Source organism: Sapajus apella, unplaced genomic scaffold (genome assembly GCF_009761245.1).
Source record: "Sapajus apella isolate SASKATOON/1434 unplaced genomic scaffold, GSC_monkey_1.0 scaffold15, whole genome shotgun sequence".
Classification (NCBI taxonomy): Eukaryota; Metazoa; Chordata; class Mammalia; order Primates; family Cebidae; genus Sapajus; species Sapajus apella.
This window is the reverse complement of record NW_022436955.1, coordinates 13,339,351-13,357,040: the sequence shown is the minus strand read 5'-3', so window position 1 is coordinate 13,357,040 and position 17,690 is coordinate 13,339,351. Positions and strand designations below refer to the sequence as shown.

The window sequence follows — 17,690 nt, the reverse complement described above, 5'->3', positions numbered from 1 at the left end:
CAGCCTCCTGAATAGCTGGGATTACAGGCACGCACCACCATGCCCAGCAAATTTTTTGTATTTTTAGTAGAGACGGGGTTTCACCATGTTGACCAGGATGGTCTCGATCTCTTGACCTCGTGATCCACCTGCCTCGGCCTCCCAAAGTGCTGGGATTACAGGCTTGAGCCACCGCGCCCAGCCATAAGACAGGGTTTCATCATGTTGGCCAGGCTGTTCTCGAACTCCTGACCTCAAGTGATCCACCCACCTCGGCCTCCCAAAGTGTTGGGATTACAGGTGTGAGCCACTGCACCTGGCCAAAGATGTCATTTAATTGTTGTTTGTATGCATCAAGATCTAAACAATGTCTGCATATGACATTTCCTTGTTTTATCTTGTAAAATATATTCCTTAACAAAATTAACTGATGGTTAATTGTACATGTCAGCTTGACTGGGCGAGGAATGCTCAGATAGCTGGTGGAACATCACTTCTAGGTGTGTCTGGGAGGGTATGTCTGGCAGAGATGAGCATTTGGATTGGCAGGCTGAGTAAAGAATATCACTCTCGCCAACGTGGGCAAGCATCATCCGTTCCACTGAGGGCCTGAGTACATCAGAAAGGAAGAGGTCGGGTACATTTGCTTGCTCTCTGCTTGAGCTGGGACATCGTTTTCTCATGCCCTCAGGCATTGGTGTTCCTGGTTCTTGGGCCTTTGGACTGTGAGTGGGACACTGGCTTCCCTGGTTTTCACTTTGAGTTTGGACCAAAACCACACCACCAGCCTTCCCTGGCCGCCTGCTTACAGACAGCAGATGTGCAACTTCTGAGGCTCCAGAATTAAATGAGCCAATCCCTCATATAATATATCACTCTCTATTTTAGGGAAGCCAGTTTTTTTTTGAGACAGAGTCTCCCTCTGTTGCCCAGGCTGGAGTGCACTTGCATGATCTCAGCTCACTGTAGTCCCTGCCTCTTGGGTTCAAGCGATTCTCCTGCTTCAGCCTCCCAAGTACCTGGGACTACTGGTGTGGGCCACCACACCTGGCTCATTTTTTATTTTTAGTAGAGACAGAATTTCACCATGTTGGCCAGGCTGGTCTCGAACTCCTGACCTCATGATCTGCCTGCCTTGGCCTCCCAAAGTGCTGGGATTATAGGCATGTGCTGCCATGCCCAGCTAATTTTTGTATTTTTAGTAGAGATGGGTTTTCACCACATTGGCCAGGCTGGTCTTGAACTCCTGACCTCAAGTGATCTGCCTGCCTTGGCCTCCCAAAGTACTGGGATTACAGGCATGAGCCACTGTGCCCAGCCTTTTTTTTTTTTTTTTTTTTTTTTTTTTAGGCAGGATCTCACTCGGCTACCCAAACTGGAGTGCAATGGTGAGAACTTCAGCTCACTGGAGCCTTCTCTGCCTGGGTTCAAGCAGTCCTCCCACCTCAGCCTCCCAAGTGGGTGGTACCACAAACATGCACTACCACACCGACTAATTTTTTTTTTAATTATTTGTTGTAGAGATGGGATCTTGCTATGTTGCCCTGGCTGGTCTCAAATTTCTGGCCTCAAGCTATCTACCTGCCTTGGCCTCCCAAAGTGCTGGGATTACAGGTGTATATTAGGCTTCTGCAGAGGGAAAGAACTAATAGGTTAGATAGATGTAGTACTGACTCACACCATCACAGGGTCCCACAATAGGCTGTCTGCAAGCTGAGGAGCGAGGAAGCCAGTAGGAATCCCAAAGCTAAAGAATTTAGTCTGATGGTCGAGTGCAGGAAGCATTGAGAACAGGGGAAAGATGTAGGCTGGGAGACTAAGCCAGTCAAGTTTTTTTTTTTTTTTTGAGACGGAATCCTGTTCTGTCACCCAAGCTAGAGTGCAGTGGCACGATCTCAGCTCACTGCAAACTTCACCTCCTGGGTTCAAGCAATTCTCATGCCTCAGCCTCCCAAATAGCTGGGACTACTGCGCCACCACGGCCGGCAAATTTTTTTGTATTTTTAGTAGAGACGGGGCTTTACCATGTTGGCCGGGCTGGTCTCAAACTCCTGACCTCAGGGGATCTGCCTGCCTCACCCTCCCAAACTGATGGGACTATAGGCGTGAGCCACTGGGCCCTGTCCACAGCAGCTTTTTTTGTTTTCAGAGTCTCTGTCGCCCAGGCTGGAGTGCAGAGACAGGATCTCAGCTCAGTGCAACCTCCATATTTTGGACTCAAGTGATCCTCCCACCTCAGCCTCCTGGGTAGCTGGGATTACAGGCAGCACCACCATGTACAGCTAATTTTTTTTTTTGGTAGAGACAGGGTTTGGCTATGTTGCCTAGGCTGGACTCCAACTTCTGAGCTCAGGTGATCCTCCTGCTTCAGCCTCCCAAAGTGCTGGGATTACAGGTGTGAGCCACTGTGCCTGGCCAGTAAGTTTCTTTTTTTCTTTTTAGGCAGGGTCGCCCTCTGTCACCCAGGTTGGAGTGCAGTGTCATGACCTCAGCTCACTGAGACCTCAAATGTCTGTCTTTACCACAGGGTACTAACAAATTTGGCCAGGAGTGGTGGCACACACTTGTAACCCCAGTACTTTGGGAGGTCAAAGTGGGAAGATCACATGAACCCAGGATTTTGAAACCAGCTTGGGCAACATAGCGAGACCCCATCTCTACCAAAAAAATAAATAAAAATTAGCCAGGTGGCCGGGCGCGGTGGCTCATGCCTATAATTCCAGCACTTTGGGAGGCCGAGGCAGGTGGATCATGAGGTCAAGAGATCGAGACCATCCTGGTCAACATGGTGAAACCCTGTCTCTACTAAAAATACAAAAATTAACTGGGCGTGGTGGCACACGCCTGTAATCCCAGCTACTCGGGAGGCTGAGGCAGGAGAATTGCCTGAACCCAGGAGGCAGAGGTTGCGGTGAGCCGAGATTGCGCCATTGCACTCCAGCCTGGGTAACAAGAGTGAAACTCCATCTCAAATAAAATAGAATAAAATAAAAATTAGCCAGGCATTGTGGCATGCACCTGTAGTCTCACCTACTCAGGAGGCTGGGGCAGGAGGATTGCTTGATCCCAGAAGGTCGAGGCTGCAGTGAACTATCATCATGCCCCTGAGCCTCTAACTCACAAATGACAGGAGTGTTTTTCTTATTCACTGTGGGCCTCTCAGGCCACTCCTGATGGTTCATGTGAATGAGGTGACTTGGGGTGGGTCCCTATGTAGTTCATGTTAAGATGACTGAGGATGGGAGCTGGCCATGCTGGAAACCGTCTGAACACGACACTCGAGCTTTGGGGCATTGAGTCCCACCTCCAGATGGGTGGGGGAGGCTGGAGACAACAATCTCACTGGAAGAACGCGGGATAGAATAGCCAGCACACTGCGGCTTTCCAGACACTGGCCACATGTGGCTATTTAAATTTAAATTAATTAAGGCCGGGCACAGTGGCTCACGCCTATAATCCCAGCACTTGGGTGGCCAAGGCAGGCAGATCACCTGAGGTCAGGAGTTCCCGACCAGCCTCACCAACATGGTGAAAACATATCTCTACCAATAGTACAAAAAGTAGCTGGTGTGGTGGCGCATGCCTGCAGTCCTAGCTACTCCCAGGCTGGGGCACAACAGTCACTTAAACCCAGGAGATGGAGACTGCAGTCAGCCAAGCTTGTACCACTGTACTCCAGCCTGGGTGACAGAGTGGAACTCCACCTCAAAACATAAATTTTTAAAAAATTAATTTAAATTAATTAAAATGAAAACTTCACTTCCTCAGTCCACTGGCCACTTTTTTTTTTTTTCTTTTTCTGAGTCCACTGAAGGAGACCTAAGCATCTAAGACCACCTCCCCCTTAACCTCCACACGGCACTTCAATAGGAGAAGTAAAGGCTGGCAGACCGGGCGCCACCTTCATCGCTCTCCTTGAGATCGCAGGCACGGTATGGAGGAATCCTTCCAGAAGGCATTGTTTTTAAACAAGATCAAACCCCCACCTAAGCCACATACCCCACGCATACTTCATGGACCAAGACCCTTTCACGTGTAATTTCTAGAGTTGTAAGCCTTTATAAGGGCAGGGACTTCCTTTGTTAGATGAGCTTGGCATTTAGGAAGCTATGCCGTCTTGCTACCTGCCGAATAAATCACCCCTTCCTTCCCAGTTCAGTGTTTCTTGAGGCCATTCCTGCTTTATTTGGTTCCCTGGCTGGGAAGCAAGTTTTGGTTGGCAGATAACTCGCACAGCCTTTCAGGTGGTTTTGCTCAGCCCTTCGGAGCATCCTTGTGGGGGACTCCCGCCCACTTGGGCAATGCAAGTCCTGAGAGCACTCCTGGGCAAGTATTGGCCTGGGTGGAATGCCTGGCCAGAGCGGAGCAGGAAGGCCCCCACAGTGCGGATCCACCCAGTGGCTGAACACCGAGAAGGAACGGGTACTTGGAGTGTCCGTACAACAGAAACATGGTGGGACCGATCCTGGGAAGCTTGCCCACCTCTTTTAGGTGGAAGCGTGGCCTGATCACCCATGTGTACCAGATTTGGCACCCTTGAACTTGGCTCTCTCTCTTTTCTTTCTCCTGGTAACTTTCATTTAAACTTCAAAGGATTCTTATAGAAAGATACTGTAAGCCAATGCAGTGGGAGCTGACAGACTCGTGCTCTTCTCTAACATATTTTGTGGGAGGATGCTTTGAGCTAGCACAGAAGCGAGAAAAGGCTGACAGGGTGTACAGCCACCGTGACCTGGCCACACCAGAGGGGTTCTTCTCCCTTGGTTATTTGTGGGATCTCAGGCCTGAGGCCTGCTTTTCACAGGAACTGGATGCAAGCTACTACAAATTCTTTATCAGGAGGAGTGGCTCTTGCTCCAAGCCTGCCTTACTGCATATGTCCTTTCAGGCAGGGACACCACCGCCTGGGTCTTTGGTTCTTGTCCTGGTCTGGCTGTTTTCCCATGTACTGCTTCTGTTCTGTGACTGCTCTAGGCATTCCTCCTACTACAAACTACTATATGGTTATATAGAAGGATTACATAAGTCGGCACTAAATGTGTCGGTACAGCTCCGACTACGATATCTATATGATTATATAGAAAGGTTATATGGAACTAAGTATGCTAGATATAAGTACTAAGTATGATTATATAAGCTAGATATATGTAAGCAGTAAGTTATACTTCAGGCACTAATTGTTCTGACTATAAACTAATACATGATTATATATAAAGGATTATATAAAGGAAATAGCTGAGTAGTAACACTATAAACTAAGATATTCTTCAGGCACTAATTGTGCCTGGGGTTTGCACAGCTCTCCTTCCTCCGTGCCCATGTGGGGGGTTACCCATGGATTGGCCTCAGAGGGGAACCTAGACAGGTCTCTTGTCTCCAAAGTATGGCATGAGGTTATGTGCGGTGAGCCAGGACACCCTGGATGTTGGGAACCAGCCCTAACCCCGCACGTGGGTGCAGTCAGTCCCGGTGGTGATGAGGGATTGAGGAAAGGAAATTAAGACAGAGACATGGGAGTAGAATTTACAGCATGGGTCCAGGGGACCAACGCAAGTGTGGCAACTGCGCTGGCCCCGGGCTCTGGGCTCCAGACACTTATTATGTACACAATCTCATTGATCTCATGGGTGTGGAAAAGGAGGGTAAAGGAGTAGGTAATATAGCCGGGTGGAGAGTCCTTGAGATCCTTCTAAGACATGCTAAACTAGTGCTCTGAGTTTATCACTGATTGTTATCAGGGTGCAGCTGCATCATGCATCAGAAGTATAGCAGATGACAAGCCACCAGGTCTGACCACTCCCGATGCATCAAGGGGTTTTTCTCTCCCAAACACTGAGTACACAGAGCAATTAAAATCACTCAATATGGCCGGGCGCGGTGGCTCACGCCTGTAATCCCAGCACTTTGGGAGGCCGAGGTGGGTGGATCACGAGGTCAGCAGATCGAGGCCATCCGGATCAACATGGTGAAACCCCATCTCTACTAAATATACAAAAAATTAGCTGGGCATGGTGGTGCGTGCCTGTAATCCCAGCTATTCAGGAGGCTGAGGCAGGAGAATTGCCTGAACCCAGGAGGCGGAGGTTGCGGTGAGCCGAGATCGCGCCATTGCACTCCAGCCTGGGTAACATGAGTGAAACTCCGTCTCAAAAAAAAAAAAAAAAAAAAAAAATCACTCGATATTCTGAGAACCTAGGCAGAGTCCCAGGCGTTCCGTGGCAAGGCTTTTCTTCTCCTTGCCAGCTCCCATCTGCAAAGACCCTCCCGGATCTTGTGAGCACAGGTCACCTCCCTTCTCAGAGATCTTTGCATAAGCCCTCTTTACGAGGCCCTTATACAGTCTCCATGTTGAGAAGGCATTTGTGGGACTAGAGCAGCATTCCCTGCTCTGCAAGCACCCTGCGGTGTTCCCAGTGTGACTGCGCTCTGGGATGGTCTTTACCTTAGGCCTCCTGTTGCAGCTTGATTTCTAATTAACTGCACCAATATAGTTTAGTCCAGTGTATAAACTTCAGTGTACTCTGAGCCAAGCCAGCTTATAATTATGTAGATAGAATTAACATAGGTCTTCCCCTGGCTATCTTGACCCACACTGATCAATTCCTGTACATAGATTTGCGATTGCAGCTCGTTCTAAATTCCTCCAGAGTAGCTGAGAGGACAGGCAGCAACCGAACTAGTGGCAAAGAGCCAGGCAACTAGGAAAAAAACCCGGCTCCACCCACTGAGAGACACTCACTCCTCCCAGTGGGATCCAAACACTCCAGAGGGCATGCGGAATTTAATCTGGTACAGAGAGGCCTTACTGGAAGGATTGAAAAAGGGAGCCCAGAAGGCTACAAACATCAGTAAAGACACTGAGGTCATTCAAGGAAAAAAGGAAAGCCTGGCACAGTTCTATGAGAGACTGTGTGAAGCTTATCGCATATATACTCCTTTGATCCCGAGAGCCCCGAAAACCAACGCGTGGTAAATACGGCATTAGTCACTCAGTGTGCAGAAGACATTAGGAGAACATTGCAGAAACAGGCAGGATTGCGGGCATGAATACTTCATAGATATTGGAAATGGGTAGCCAGGTGTTTGTAAACAAAGACACGGTAAGCCACAGAGAGTCCTAGAGAAAATGCGCGGCAGGCTCGACCAAACTCCAACGTGACAGCTGCCACTATTAAAGGAGAGCCCCCAAAAGGGTAGGGTAAGGGGGGTTCCTGGAAAGCTACCCAGTCTAATCACCCGCACCTGCATTGGGACCAGTGTGCTTACTGTAAGGAAATGGGACACTGGAAGGACAAGTGCCCCCAGTTAACAGGAAAACAGGGCGATCTTAAGCATGAGGCTTCAGACCAAAGTGAAGGAGCTCTGTTCAGTCTAATGGAAGGGCCACTGGACTCAAGTGGGGGCCGGGCTCATTTGCCCCCAAAGAGCCCATGGTCCGGATGAGAGTCCTGTAGCCCCCCATCAAAGAAAACAACCAATATTGTTGGAGCTACTGAGGTGTCAGAGAAACAGTCTGTTTGCCTTGGACCTGCTCGGCGGGAGGCCGTGAAGTTATCCATCAGTTCTTACACATGCCAGACTGCCCCATACCCACGTGGGGAGAGGCTCCTAGTGCAAGCTAAGAGCTAATACTATCACCTTCACTGACAAGGGCTCCCCGCAGCTGAAACTGCCTCAGGCAGGGATTATCAAGGCTCTCCTAGTTCCTCAGGAGGAGGGGTGGAGACTCTTCCTGACTTTACCAGGACAAAAATTAACCCCTTGCTCTAGCCAAGCAATGGCCACAGGTCCAGGCAGAGGACAATCCGCCAGGACTGGCAATCAACCAGACCCTCAAGCTCATTAAAATCAAGCCTGGGGTTCAGCTGGTTAGGCAAAAGCAATATCCAGTTCCCGGAGAGGCCCTAGAAGGCATTCAGGTCCACCTAAAATGCTTAAAGGACTATGGAAGTATAGTTCCTCACCAGTCCCCATGGAACACCCCCCCTTGCCTGTTCCTAAACCAGGGACTGAAGACGGCAGGCCAGTGCAGGATTGCGTTTGGTTAATCAGGACACAGTGACTTTGCACCCACTTGCACCCAGCCTGTACATGCTGTTGGGATTATTGCCAGCAGAGGATAGTGGGTTCTCTTGCTTGGACTTAATAAATGCTTTCTTGGGCCGGGCGCGGTGGCTCACGCCTGTAATCCCAGCACTTTGGGAGGCCGAGGCGGGTGGATCACGAGGTCAACAGATCGAGACCATCCCGGTCAACATGGTGAAACCCCGTCTCTACTAAAAATACAAAAAATTAGCTGGGCATGGTGGCGTGTGCTTGTAATCCCAGCTACTCAGGAGGCTGAGGCAGGAGAATTGCCTGAACCCAGGAGGCGGAGGTTGCGGTGAGCCGAGATCACGCCATTGCACTCCAGCCTGGGTAACGTGAGTGAAACTCCGTCTCAAAAAAAAAAAAAAAAAAAAAAAAAAATGCTTTCTTTAGCATTGGACTGGCCTCGGAAGGTCAGAAACTATGTGTTTCAATGGGAGAATCCAGAAACAGGTATGACCACCCAGTACACCTGGACCTGGCTTCCCCAGGGGTTCAAGAACTCTCTCACTATCTTTGGGGAGGTACTAGCCTGTGACCCCCCAGAAGTTTCTAAGGACTTAGGTTGCATGCTGCTCCAATAGGCTGGTGACCTTTTACTGGAAAAGCCCCACGGCAGTCGGATGCGCTAAAGGAAGAGATGCCTTACTTGGAGGACTGTAGGTATAAAGTGTTTAAAAAGAAAGCCCAGATTTGCCAAGAGCAAGTGCAGTATCTTGGGTTCACCATCCAGCAGGGAGAGTGCAGCCTGGGAGCAGAGAGGAAACAAGTCATTTGCAACCTGCCAGAACCCGAAAATCAAAGGCAGGCGAGAGAGTTCCTGGGAGCTGCGGGTTTCTGTACATAGTGGATTCCAGACTTCGCAGTACTGGCCAGACCCCTATATAAAGCGGTGGGGAGACAGAGGACCCTTTGAATGGGGATCCCAGCAGTGGCAGGCCTATCAGGAACTAAAAGGAAAACTTTTGTCAGCCCCAGCTTTGGGGCTACCCAACTTAACAAAGCTTCTCACACTGTATGTGTCAGAAAGAGAAAAAATGGCAGCTGAAGTTCTAACATCAACTCTGGGGCAAAATTTAAATATCAAAGCACCCTACACAGTAGTGACTCTAATGAATACCAAAGGACATCACTGGTTAACAAATGCTGAGTTAACCAAACACTTGAGCCTGCTAAGTGACACTCCCACATCAGCACCACCTTTGAGGACTACAACACCTTAAACCCCGCCACTTTGCCCCCCGGTGTCAGAAGGCCTGATTGAACACATCTGTGTTCCAGTATTGGACTCAGTTTCTTCCAGGAAGGCCGATCTTCTGGATCAGCCATGGTAGTAGACTGGGAGTTGTGTGTGGGTTTAGGCAGTTTTGTTAATCCACGAGGAGAAAGGTGGACAGGCTGTGCAGTGGTAACCCTGGACACTGATCGGGACCGTGCTGCCACTGCCTCAGGGTACTTCGACTCAGAAGGCTGAACTTACTGCTCTGACCCGGGCCTGGAACTGAGTGAAGATAAGATGGTGAACTTTTTTTTTAAGATGGGGTTTCACCATGATGGCCAGGCTAGTCTTGAACGCCTGACCTCAGGTGATCCACCCACCTCGGCCTCCCATAGTGCTGGGATTACAGGCGTGAGCCACCGCACCTGGCTAAGACGGTGAACTTCTATACTAATTCCCGGTATGCCTTTCTAACTCTTCAAGTACACGGGGTGCTGTACAGAGAGAGAGGACTGTTAAATTCAGGAGAGAAATGACTTTCTCCAAGCAGAAGGTGGTGCGGATAGACAGCTTAGGGAAAATGTGTCAGGAAACAGAATTACAGTGGGTGCAGGCACTTCCCTTGGTGTTACTCAACATTAGATGTACTCCTGATATTCCCCCTATGAAGTCTTATATCATAGGCTCCCTCCCACACGGCAGGCACTCCCGGGAACTCCTCAGGAGTGGGGAGAGATTGAGCTAGGACGACAGATACAAGCTCTAGGAAAAATCACTCAGGATATTTTAACCTGGGTAAATGAAAGATGCCCTGTAAGCTTATTCTCCCCAGCTCACCCTTTGTCACCAGGTAATCATGTGTGAATAAAGGACTGGAATGCAGTCCCTCTGAAGCCACGGTGGAAAGGATCCCAGACCATGATCCTGACCACTCCTACAGCCATAAAGGTAGAGGGAACCCCATCCTGAATCCATCACATCCTCTTCAAACCTACAGCAACTGAAAATTGGGAGGCTAGACCAGACCCGGACGACTGCAAAATCACCGTAAACAGGACAACAAGCCCTGCTCCAGCCACATCCAGGAAGCTGGCTGGTCCACACACAGCCGAAGCATGAGGAAGTTCATCGTGGGACTTCTTAATATTTGGACTTGTAGGCCGGGCGCGGTGGCTCAAGCCTGTAATCCCAGCACTTTGGGAGGCCGAGGCGGGTGGATCACAAGGTCAAGAGATCGAGACCATCCTGGTCAGCACGGTGAAACCCCGTCTCTACTAAAAATACAAAACATTAGCCGGGCGTGGTGGCGCGTGCCTGTAATCCCAGCTACTCAGGAAGCTGAGACAGGAGAATCGCCTGAACCCAGGAGGCGGAGGTTGCAGTGAGCCGAGATCGCGCCATTGCACTCCAGCCTGGGTAACAAGAGCGAAACTCCGTCCCAAAAAAAAAAAAAAAAAAAAAAAAATATTTGGACTTGTACAATAGGGATATTAACTAATTTTGGAGAATGCTCACAGTGTGTGCACCAGGTTAAGGTAAAGTTACTGCCATTCTTTTGTTCTACAGTTAGTATGAATGTGCAGGGTCGCAGAAGGGAACTTGTTTATATAATGCTACTCAGTATAAGGTGTGTAATCCAGGGGATGGACAGCCCGATGTCTGCTTTGACCCATCAGAGCCCCCTACACATATGACTTTTGAAATTAAACTCCTAACAGGGCGAGGGAACAGTCCTACTAAGTCAATAGGTAAAACAGAGGAGAAGGGAAGCTCAAAACAGGTCACCCTAAGGTTTGATGCTTGTGCAGCCATCAGTGCCAATCATTCCAGTGGCGGGGGGCTGTGGTTCCCTCGGATGGGAACGAAGTTACACAAAAGAGCTTAAGTATATCTGCCAGAAAACCTACTGTGCTGGTGCAGTAAATGTATTTTTTTGGTCACACAACATCTGGGCCACTTGGAAAAATAATACAAGTAATACTGTTCACCTTGTAAAAGGCAGGGACGCGATTCCAGAGAGTAATGTCCCCTGTGTCTCGGGACATTGTAACCAGTAGAGTTAATCACGAACCCCCAAGACCCTAAATGAGAAAAAGGGGAGAGTGTAATGCTAGGAATTGATGGAAACGGGCTTGATCCTGGAGCCAGCATCCGGATTCAGGGAAAAATCCAAAAACGCTCAGCCCAGCCAGTGTACCAGCCCTTCCATGATATATTAAATACGTCAGTGCTGGAACTTCCAAAAAAGACAAAGAACTTGTTCCTCCAACTTGCTGAAAATGTGACCCATTCCCTTAATGTCACTTCTTGCTATGTGTGTGGGGGAATTACCATGGGTAATAGGTGGCCATAGGAAGCCCGTGAGTCAGTACCCTCTGACGCTGTCCCCGACCTGACCTCAGTTCAAAGAATTCAAACCAACAGTTTCTGGGTTTTAAAGGTTTCAAATATTGAACAATACTGTTTGGCCAGAGAAGGAAAAGCCTTCACTGTTCCAGTAGGAAAGCTTAGCTGCCTAGGGCAGCAACTGTGTAATGGAACAGTGGACACTCTTCCTGGTGGAGCTCAAACTACAGAGAGAAAAATCCCGTTCTAAAATTTCCAAAATTACAGAAGCCTTGGAATTGTCCTGGGTATTGAAGAGACTAGACAGCCCCAGCTTGGTTGTACTGGATATGTGGACTTAGAGCATATGTACAGCTGCCGGAAGGATGGACAGGTAGCTGTGTCACTGGGATCATTAAGTCTTCGTTTCTCCTATTGTCTGCCAAGGCAGGTGGGCTGTTAGGACATCTAGTCCACCCCACCCGGGAGAAAAGAAGTCTAAAGATAGGTGAATGGGAAAATGATGAGTGTCCACTGGAAAGAATTATTGATTATGGGCTGGCCACATGGGCAAAGGATGGCTCTTGGGGACATCAGACTCCTGTCTATATGCTCAACCAGATCATCCGGTTGCAGGCTGCCTTGGAAAGCCTCGTTAATAAAATGGGCAAACCTCTGTCCATTTTGGTCAGACAAGAAACTCAACTGAGAAATGCGATTTATCAGAACTGGTTGGCCTTAGATTATTTGCTAGCAACTGAAGGAGGAGTCTGTGAAAAATTCAAACTAACAGACTGCTGTCTACACATAGACGACAGGGTCAAGCAGTTAAGGATATGACCAAACCAGCACACCTGCCTGTGCAGGTAAGGCATGGATTCAACCCTGAGTCCTTGTTTAAAGATTGGTCCCCAGCCTTGGGAGGATTAGAGAACCTCATCATAAGTGTGGTAACAATGCTAGGTGTTTGTTTGCTACTCCCGTTTTCTTCCCTTGTTCCTCTAAATGACTAAGAAATTCATCACTGCTGTAATAGACCAGAGAACCACATCACAAATGTATTATATGCATCATTTTCTTCAGAGGATCATGAAAATGAGAATAAGAGTGAGAACTCTCACTAATGTTATAGGTGAGATTCTCAAAGCTGGTAGTGAAGAAGGAGACCTAAGCATCTAAGACCACCTCCCCCTTAACCTCTACGCTGCATTTCAACAGGAAAAGTAAAGGCTGGCAGACTGGGCGCCACCTTCATCGCCCTCCTTTAGATCACAGGCACGGTATGGAGGAATCTTTCCAGAAGGCATTGTTTTTAAACAAGATCAAACCCCCACCTAAGCCACATACCCCACGCATACTTCATGGACCAAGACCTTTTCACATGTAATTTCTAGAGTTGTAAGCCTTTATAAGGGCAGGGACTTCCTTTGTTAGATGAGCTTGGCATTTAGGCAGCTATGCCATCTTGCTACCTGCCGAATAAATCACCCCTTCCTTCCCAGTTCAGTGTTTCTTGCGGCCATTCCTGCTTTACCACCACTGCAGTCTTGAACTTCTGGGCTCGAGCAATCTTCTTGCCTCAGCTTCCTGAGTAGCTGGGACTACAGCTACCATGCCTGGCTGCTGGCCACATTTCCAGTGCTCAATAGCTACTTGAGACTTGTGGCTACCTTACTTGGGCGGCACAGACAGGGCTGCCTAGAACTTTTTTAAAAGGTTCTTTCATACTATTTTGTCAGCTGGGGTCTCACTTGGTTGCTCAGGCTTATCTCAAACTCCTGGGCTCAAGTGATCCTCCTGCCTCAGCCTCCCAGAGTAATTCTTAGATACATGTAAATAATAGCATCCTCTCTTGTTGCATCAAAATGAATGCCAAAAGTCATGATAGACAAAATGTTACAATGTTGGTTTATGCCTGTAATCCCAGCGCTTTGGGAGGCTAAGGATCACGTGAGGCTGGGAGTTCTAGACCAGAGTGGGTAAAACAGCGAGACCCACCTCTCTACAAAAAAAGTCAAAAATTAGCCAGGTGAGGAAGTACGCACCTGTAGTCCCAGCTACTCCGGAGGCTGAGGCAGGAAGATTGCTTGAGCCCAGGAGTTTGAGGCTGCAGTGAGCATTTTGTCCAATAGGACTATTTTTTTTTTTTTTTTTTTTTTTTTTTTTTTTTTTTAGATGGGGTTTCACCATGATGGCCAGGCTGGTCTTGAACTCCTGACCTCAGGTGTTCCATCCACCTCGGCCTCCCAAAGTGCTAGGATTACAGGCGTGAGCCACCACACCCGGCCGACTTTTTTTTTTTTTCTAGACGGAGTCTTGCTCTGTTGCCAGGCTGGAGTGCAGTGGTGCAATCTCGGCTCCCTGCAACCTCCGCCTCCTGGGTTCAAGCAATTCTTCAGCCTCAGCCTCCCAAGTAGCTGGAACCACAGGTGCATGCCACTACGCCCAGCTAATTTTTGTATTTTTAGTAGAAACAGGGTTTCACCATGGCCAGGATGGTCTCCATCTCTTGACCTCATGATCCACCCACTTCGGCCTCCTAAACTGCTGGGATTACAGGCGTGAGCCACCGCGCTCAGGCTCATCATGACTCTTTTGCATTCATTTTGATTTTTAAAAAACTATAGCATTAAAGTATTGTTTATCTTGTTGCTGAGTTTTCTGGTGCCTTTTTTTTTCTTCTTCTAAGAGAACAGGGTCTTGCTATATTGCCCAGGCAGGGAACTCCTGGGCTCAGGCTATGCTCCTGCCTCTGCCTCCCTAAGAGCTGAGATTACAGGTGTGAGCCACAGTGACAGGCTTTTTTTTTTTTTTTTTTTTTTTTAAATTCTGGCACCTTCTTAAATTTTGTTCTGGAGGGACAATGGAAGGGCCCTGTGTGGTCCTCATCACCCCCATCTGTCATTCTTCTGATGGTTAATTACCACTTTAAAGTTCTAGTTATTTTTCCTTCGCATTTTGACAGTATGTCTCCCCTCTTCACTATAATTGTTACTTTATAGTTTGTTTTTGTTTTGTTTTTTGAGACAGTCTCACTCTGTCGCCCAGGCTGGAGTGCAGTGGCACAATCTTGGCTCACTGCAACCTCTGCCTCCTGGGTTCAAGCAATTCTCTTGCCTCAGCCTCCCAAGTAGCTGGAACTACAGGTGCGCACCGCCACACCTGGTTAATTTTTGTATTTTAGCAGAGACTAGGTTTCACCAGGTTGGCCAGGCTGGTCTGAAACTCCTGACCTCAATTGATTCCCCTGCCTCGGCCTCCAAAGTGTTAGGATTACAGGCGTGGGCCACCACCTCTGGCCCAGATTTAAAGTATTTGCTCTGTTTGGTTCTGTACCTTTGTGTGAGATTTTGTGTAAAGCCAGTACACTTGGTTCTGTTTTGGCCGTTTTTTAAATGCTTCCCTGTAACTGCTATCTCCACACCAGCCTTGCTTTAGTTCATGGAGAAATAAAACCAGTTCGTTTCCCAATTACTCGCTTTGAGGAGCAGGGGTGGTCCAGCGGCAGGTACCCACAGAAGTACATTGTATGTGCCCCGAAGTGCAGAATCTGAATCTTTTTTCTTTTCTTTCTTTTTTTTTTTTTTTTTAAGATGAGGTTTCACCGTGATGGCCAGGCTGGTCTTGAACTCCTGACCTCAGGTGATCCACCCACCTCGGCCTCTCAAAGTGCTAGGGTTACAGGCTTGAGCCACCATGCCCGGCCAGAATCTGAATCTTGAGAAGAAAGAAACAGGCCGGGTGCAGTGGCCCATGCCTGTAATCCTAGCACTTTGGGAGGCGAGGCGGGTGGATTACCTGAGGTCAGGAGTTCGAGACCAACCCCGTCTCAAAAAAAAAAAAAAGAAAATAAAAAAAAGAAAATAAAAAACAAATGGAAGAAACAAACGCATTTCTACGGAGCAAGTCTCCTCAGTGCTGTCAGCCTTCCAAATCCAGTCACAGTGACTCAGCTGAATCTGACCCTAGGAAACCACAGTAATGCGAATCCGGCTTTTGCTTCCCGGTTTCTTGCCAACGCCCGAAGGGCGTGGCCAACTGATCCCTGGACTCCTTGGGAACAACTTCCTCCTTGCATCCCCTTGCACCCCCCTCAGGACACAGTGCACAGATGGGCCTGCCTAGCCCCTTCAGCCAGATTTTTGAGGTCTCTGTCACATCCCCCCCCACAAAACCCCTCTCCCCACCCCCAGAGACTTTTCGTGACTTCCGCCAGTTGCTAGGGCGAGCGGGAGTGGAGGGGCCCCTCCTTCATCCCCCAGGCTCCCTCCCTTCCTGAAACTGAGGCCTCTGCCCAGCGCCCCAGGACCAGGCGTTGGGTACCACCCTGGTTGGCTGTCCAACTCAAATGGGCGGGGCAGCAGATAAAAGAGAATGCGCCGCGCACTCAGGACTCCTGCACGGTTGCAGCCCCTGCAGCTCAGCCCCGAGAACCTACGCCCCCCACCGCCGGCCAGGGTCGCCCCAGCAACCACGAGCCCAGCCAATCGGCGCCCTGGACTGCACTAGAGCCATGGCCGGTGAGTGCTGCGAAGGGCGAAGTTCTTGAGTTTCTGGAGACCTGGTGCTTGTAGGGGTGGTTGAAGGGGCTTAGCCCTGAGTTTTGTTCCTTAACTCAAAATGCACAAAGGGAGAGATTAGGGTGCTGGGATGAGCCTTGATCGGACTCCAGGAGAGGGAGAGTTTCTGTTTGTATGGGAAGCCGCGGATCCTCCCTCACTCCACCCCACGAACTCTAGTGGACATTTAGGAAGCAGACATTCCCTCCAAAACTGGGGTTAGTTAGTTCAGAAACTGACCGTCGGAGGCCAAGTCAGGCTTGCGGCCACAGTCCATACCTCTTTTGGTCTATAGTATTTAAAACACTGAAATAAGTTGCGAACATTAAAATGGGTGATTTCACTTAAAAATGTGGATTCCCGGCTTCTGAAGAAAATGAGATCAGGCGATGGGTGGGTAGGAGTGGAGGAAACTGATGCCTTTAGTTTGACGGAGACCAGAACCGGCTCCAGGCTGCCAGGCTCAGGTTTTATTTTGTTTTGTGTTTTTGAGATGGAGTTTCGCTCTGGTCGCCCAGGCTGGGGTGCAATGGTGCGATCTTGGCTCACTGCAACCTCGCCTCCTGGGTTCAAGCAATTCTCCGGCCTCAGCCTCCCAAATAGCTGGGATTACAGGCGTGCACCACCACACCCAGCTAAGTTTGTATTTTCAGTCGAGACGGGGGTTTCACCATGTTGGTCAGCGTGGTCTCGAACTCCCTGTCTCAGGTGATCCACCCACCTCGGCCTCCGGAAGTGTTGGGATTACAGGCTCAAGTCTCCGTGCCCGGCCTTGGGAGGTATTTCCCACTGAGGCCCTTGGATCAGGCAAACCTAATTGGGTAGCACTGGATCTGTTTCTGGTATTGGGTCCATTTCAGTGATAGAGCCTCCCCACTTGCGCATCAACCCTAGGGGAACTTAGAGGGTACCCCAACTCCAGCTGAGGCATAAATAACCAGGTGAGACAACTGCAGGGACTGAGCTGTTTCCCAAATAATTTCACTCTGAGATTGGACAGCCCTAAGATTTAGAAAGCTGTTGCCTCAGCTGGGGCAGAATTCTGCCTTTTTGTAATTTCCTTCCCTGTGAACCTGGTCCTGCCTCTAAAAATGCACCTGTACCAGGGAGGTGGAGGTTGCAGTGAGCGGAGATTGTGCCACTGCACTCCAGCCTGGCCACAGCAGAACTCCATCTCAAAAACAAACAAACAAACAAACAAACAAAAAGCACCTGCACAGACAAGAAACCCATCTTGGTCAAAGTGAGTGGGGAAGAGATCGCCCTTGCAGTTGACAAACTAAAATTGTCGGGATCTCTGAGAAAGGGAGGAACTTGGGGATTAGAGGCCCAGCATAAGTTGCTGGGGGAGACAGCAGGGAATAGATTCTGAGAGCTGAGAGGCTTCCTGCATACAGTGGCTGCTGTTTCCCTTGTATTTCATTCTTCAGCTGCTCTGAGGCACCGGCACCTTCTCCTCCAATACTAGGGCAGGAGCTATCTCCTGACTTTTTTTTTTTTTTTTTTTTTTTTTTTTTTTT

At 49.0% G+C, this 17,690-nt stretch overlaps 1 protein-coding gene across 3 annotated transcripts in view; it reads left to right on the top strand.

Annotated features, from left to right (window-relative positions):
- The first annotated feature begins 15,771 nt into the window (after positions 1-15,771).
- Positions 15,772-17,690, top strand: part of NQO1 (NAD(P)H quinone dehydrogenase 1) — a 15,753-nt gene continuing 13,834 nt past the window's right edge. For 2 of the 3 annotated variants that reach the window (XM_032284327.1, XM_032284326.1), the window contains exon 1: positions 15,772-16,131. In XM_032284327.1, the coding sequence (XP_032140218.1) occupies positions 15,960-16,131 (172 nt within the window). In that variant the 5' untranslated portion in view covers positions 15,772-15,959. The remainder of the gene's footprint in view (positions 16,132-17,690) is intronic. The other variant, XM_032284328.1, reaches the window with a different exon arrangement.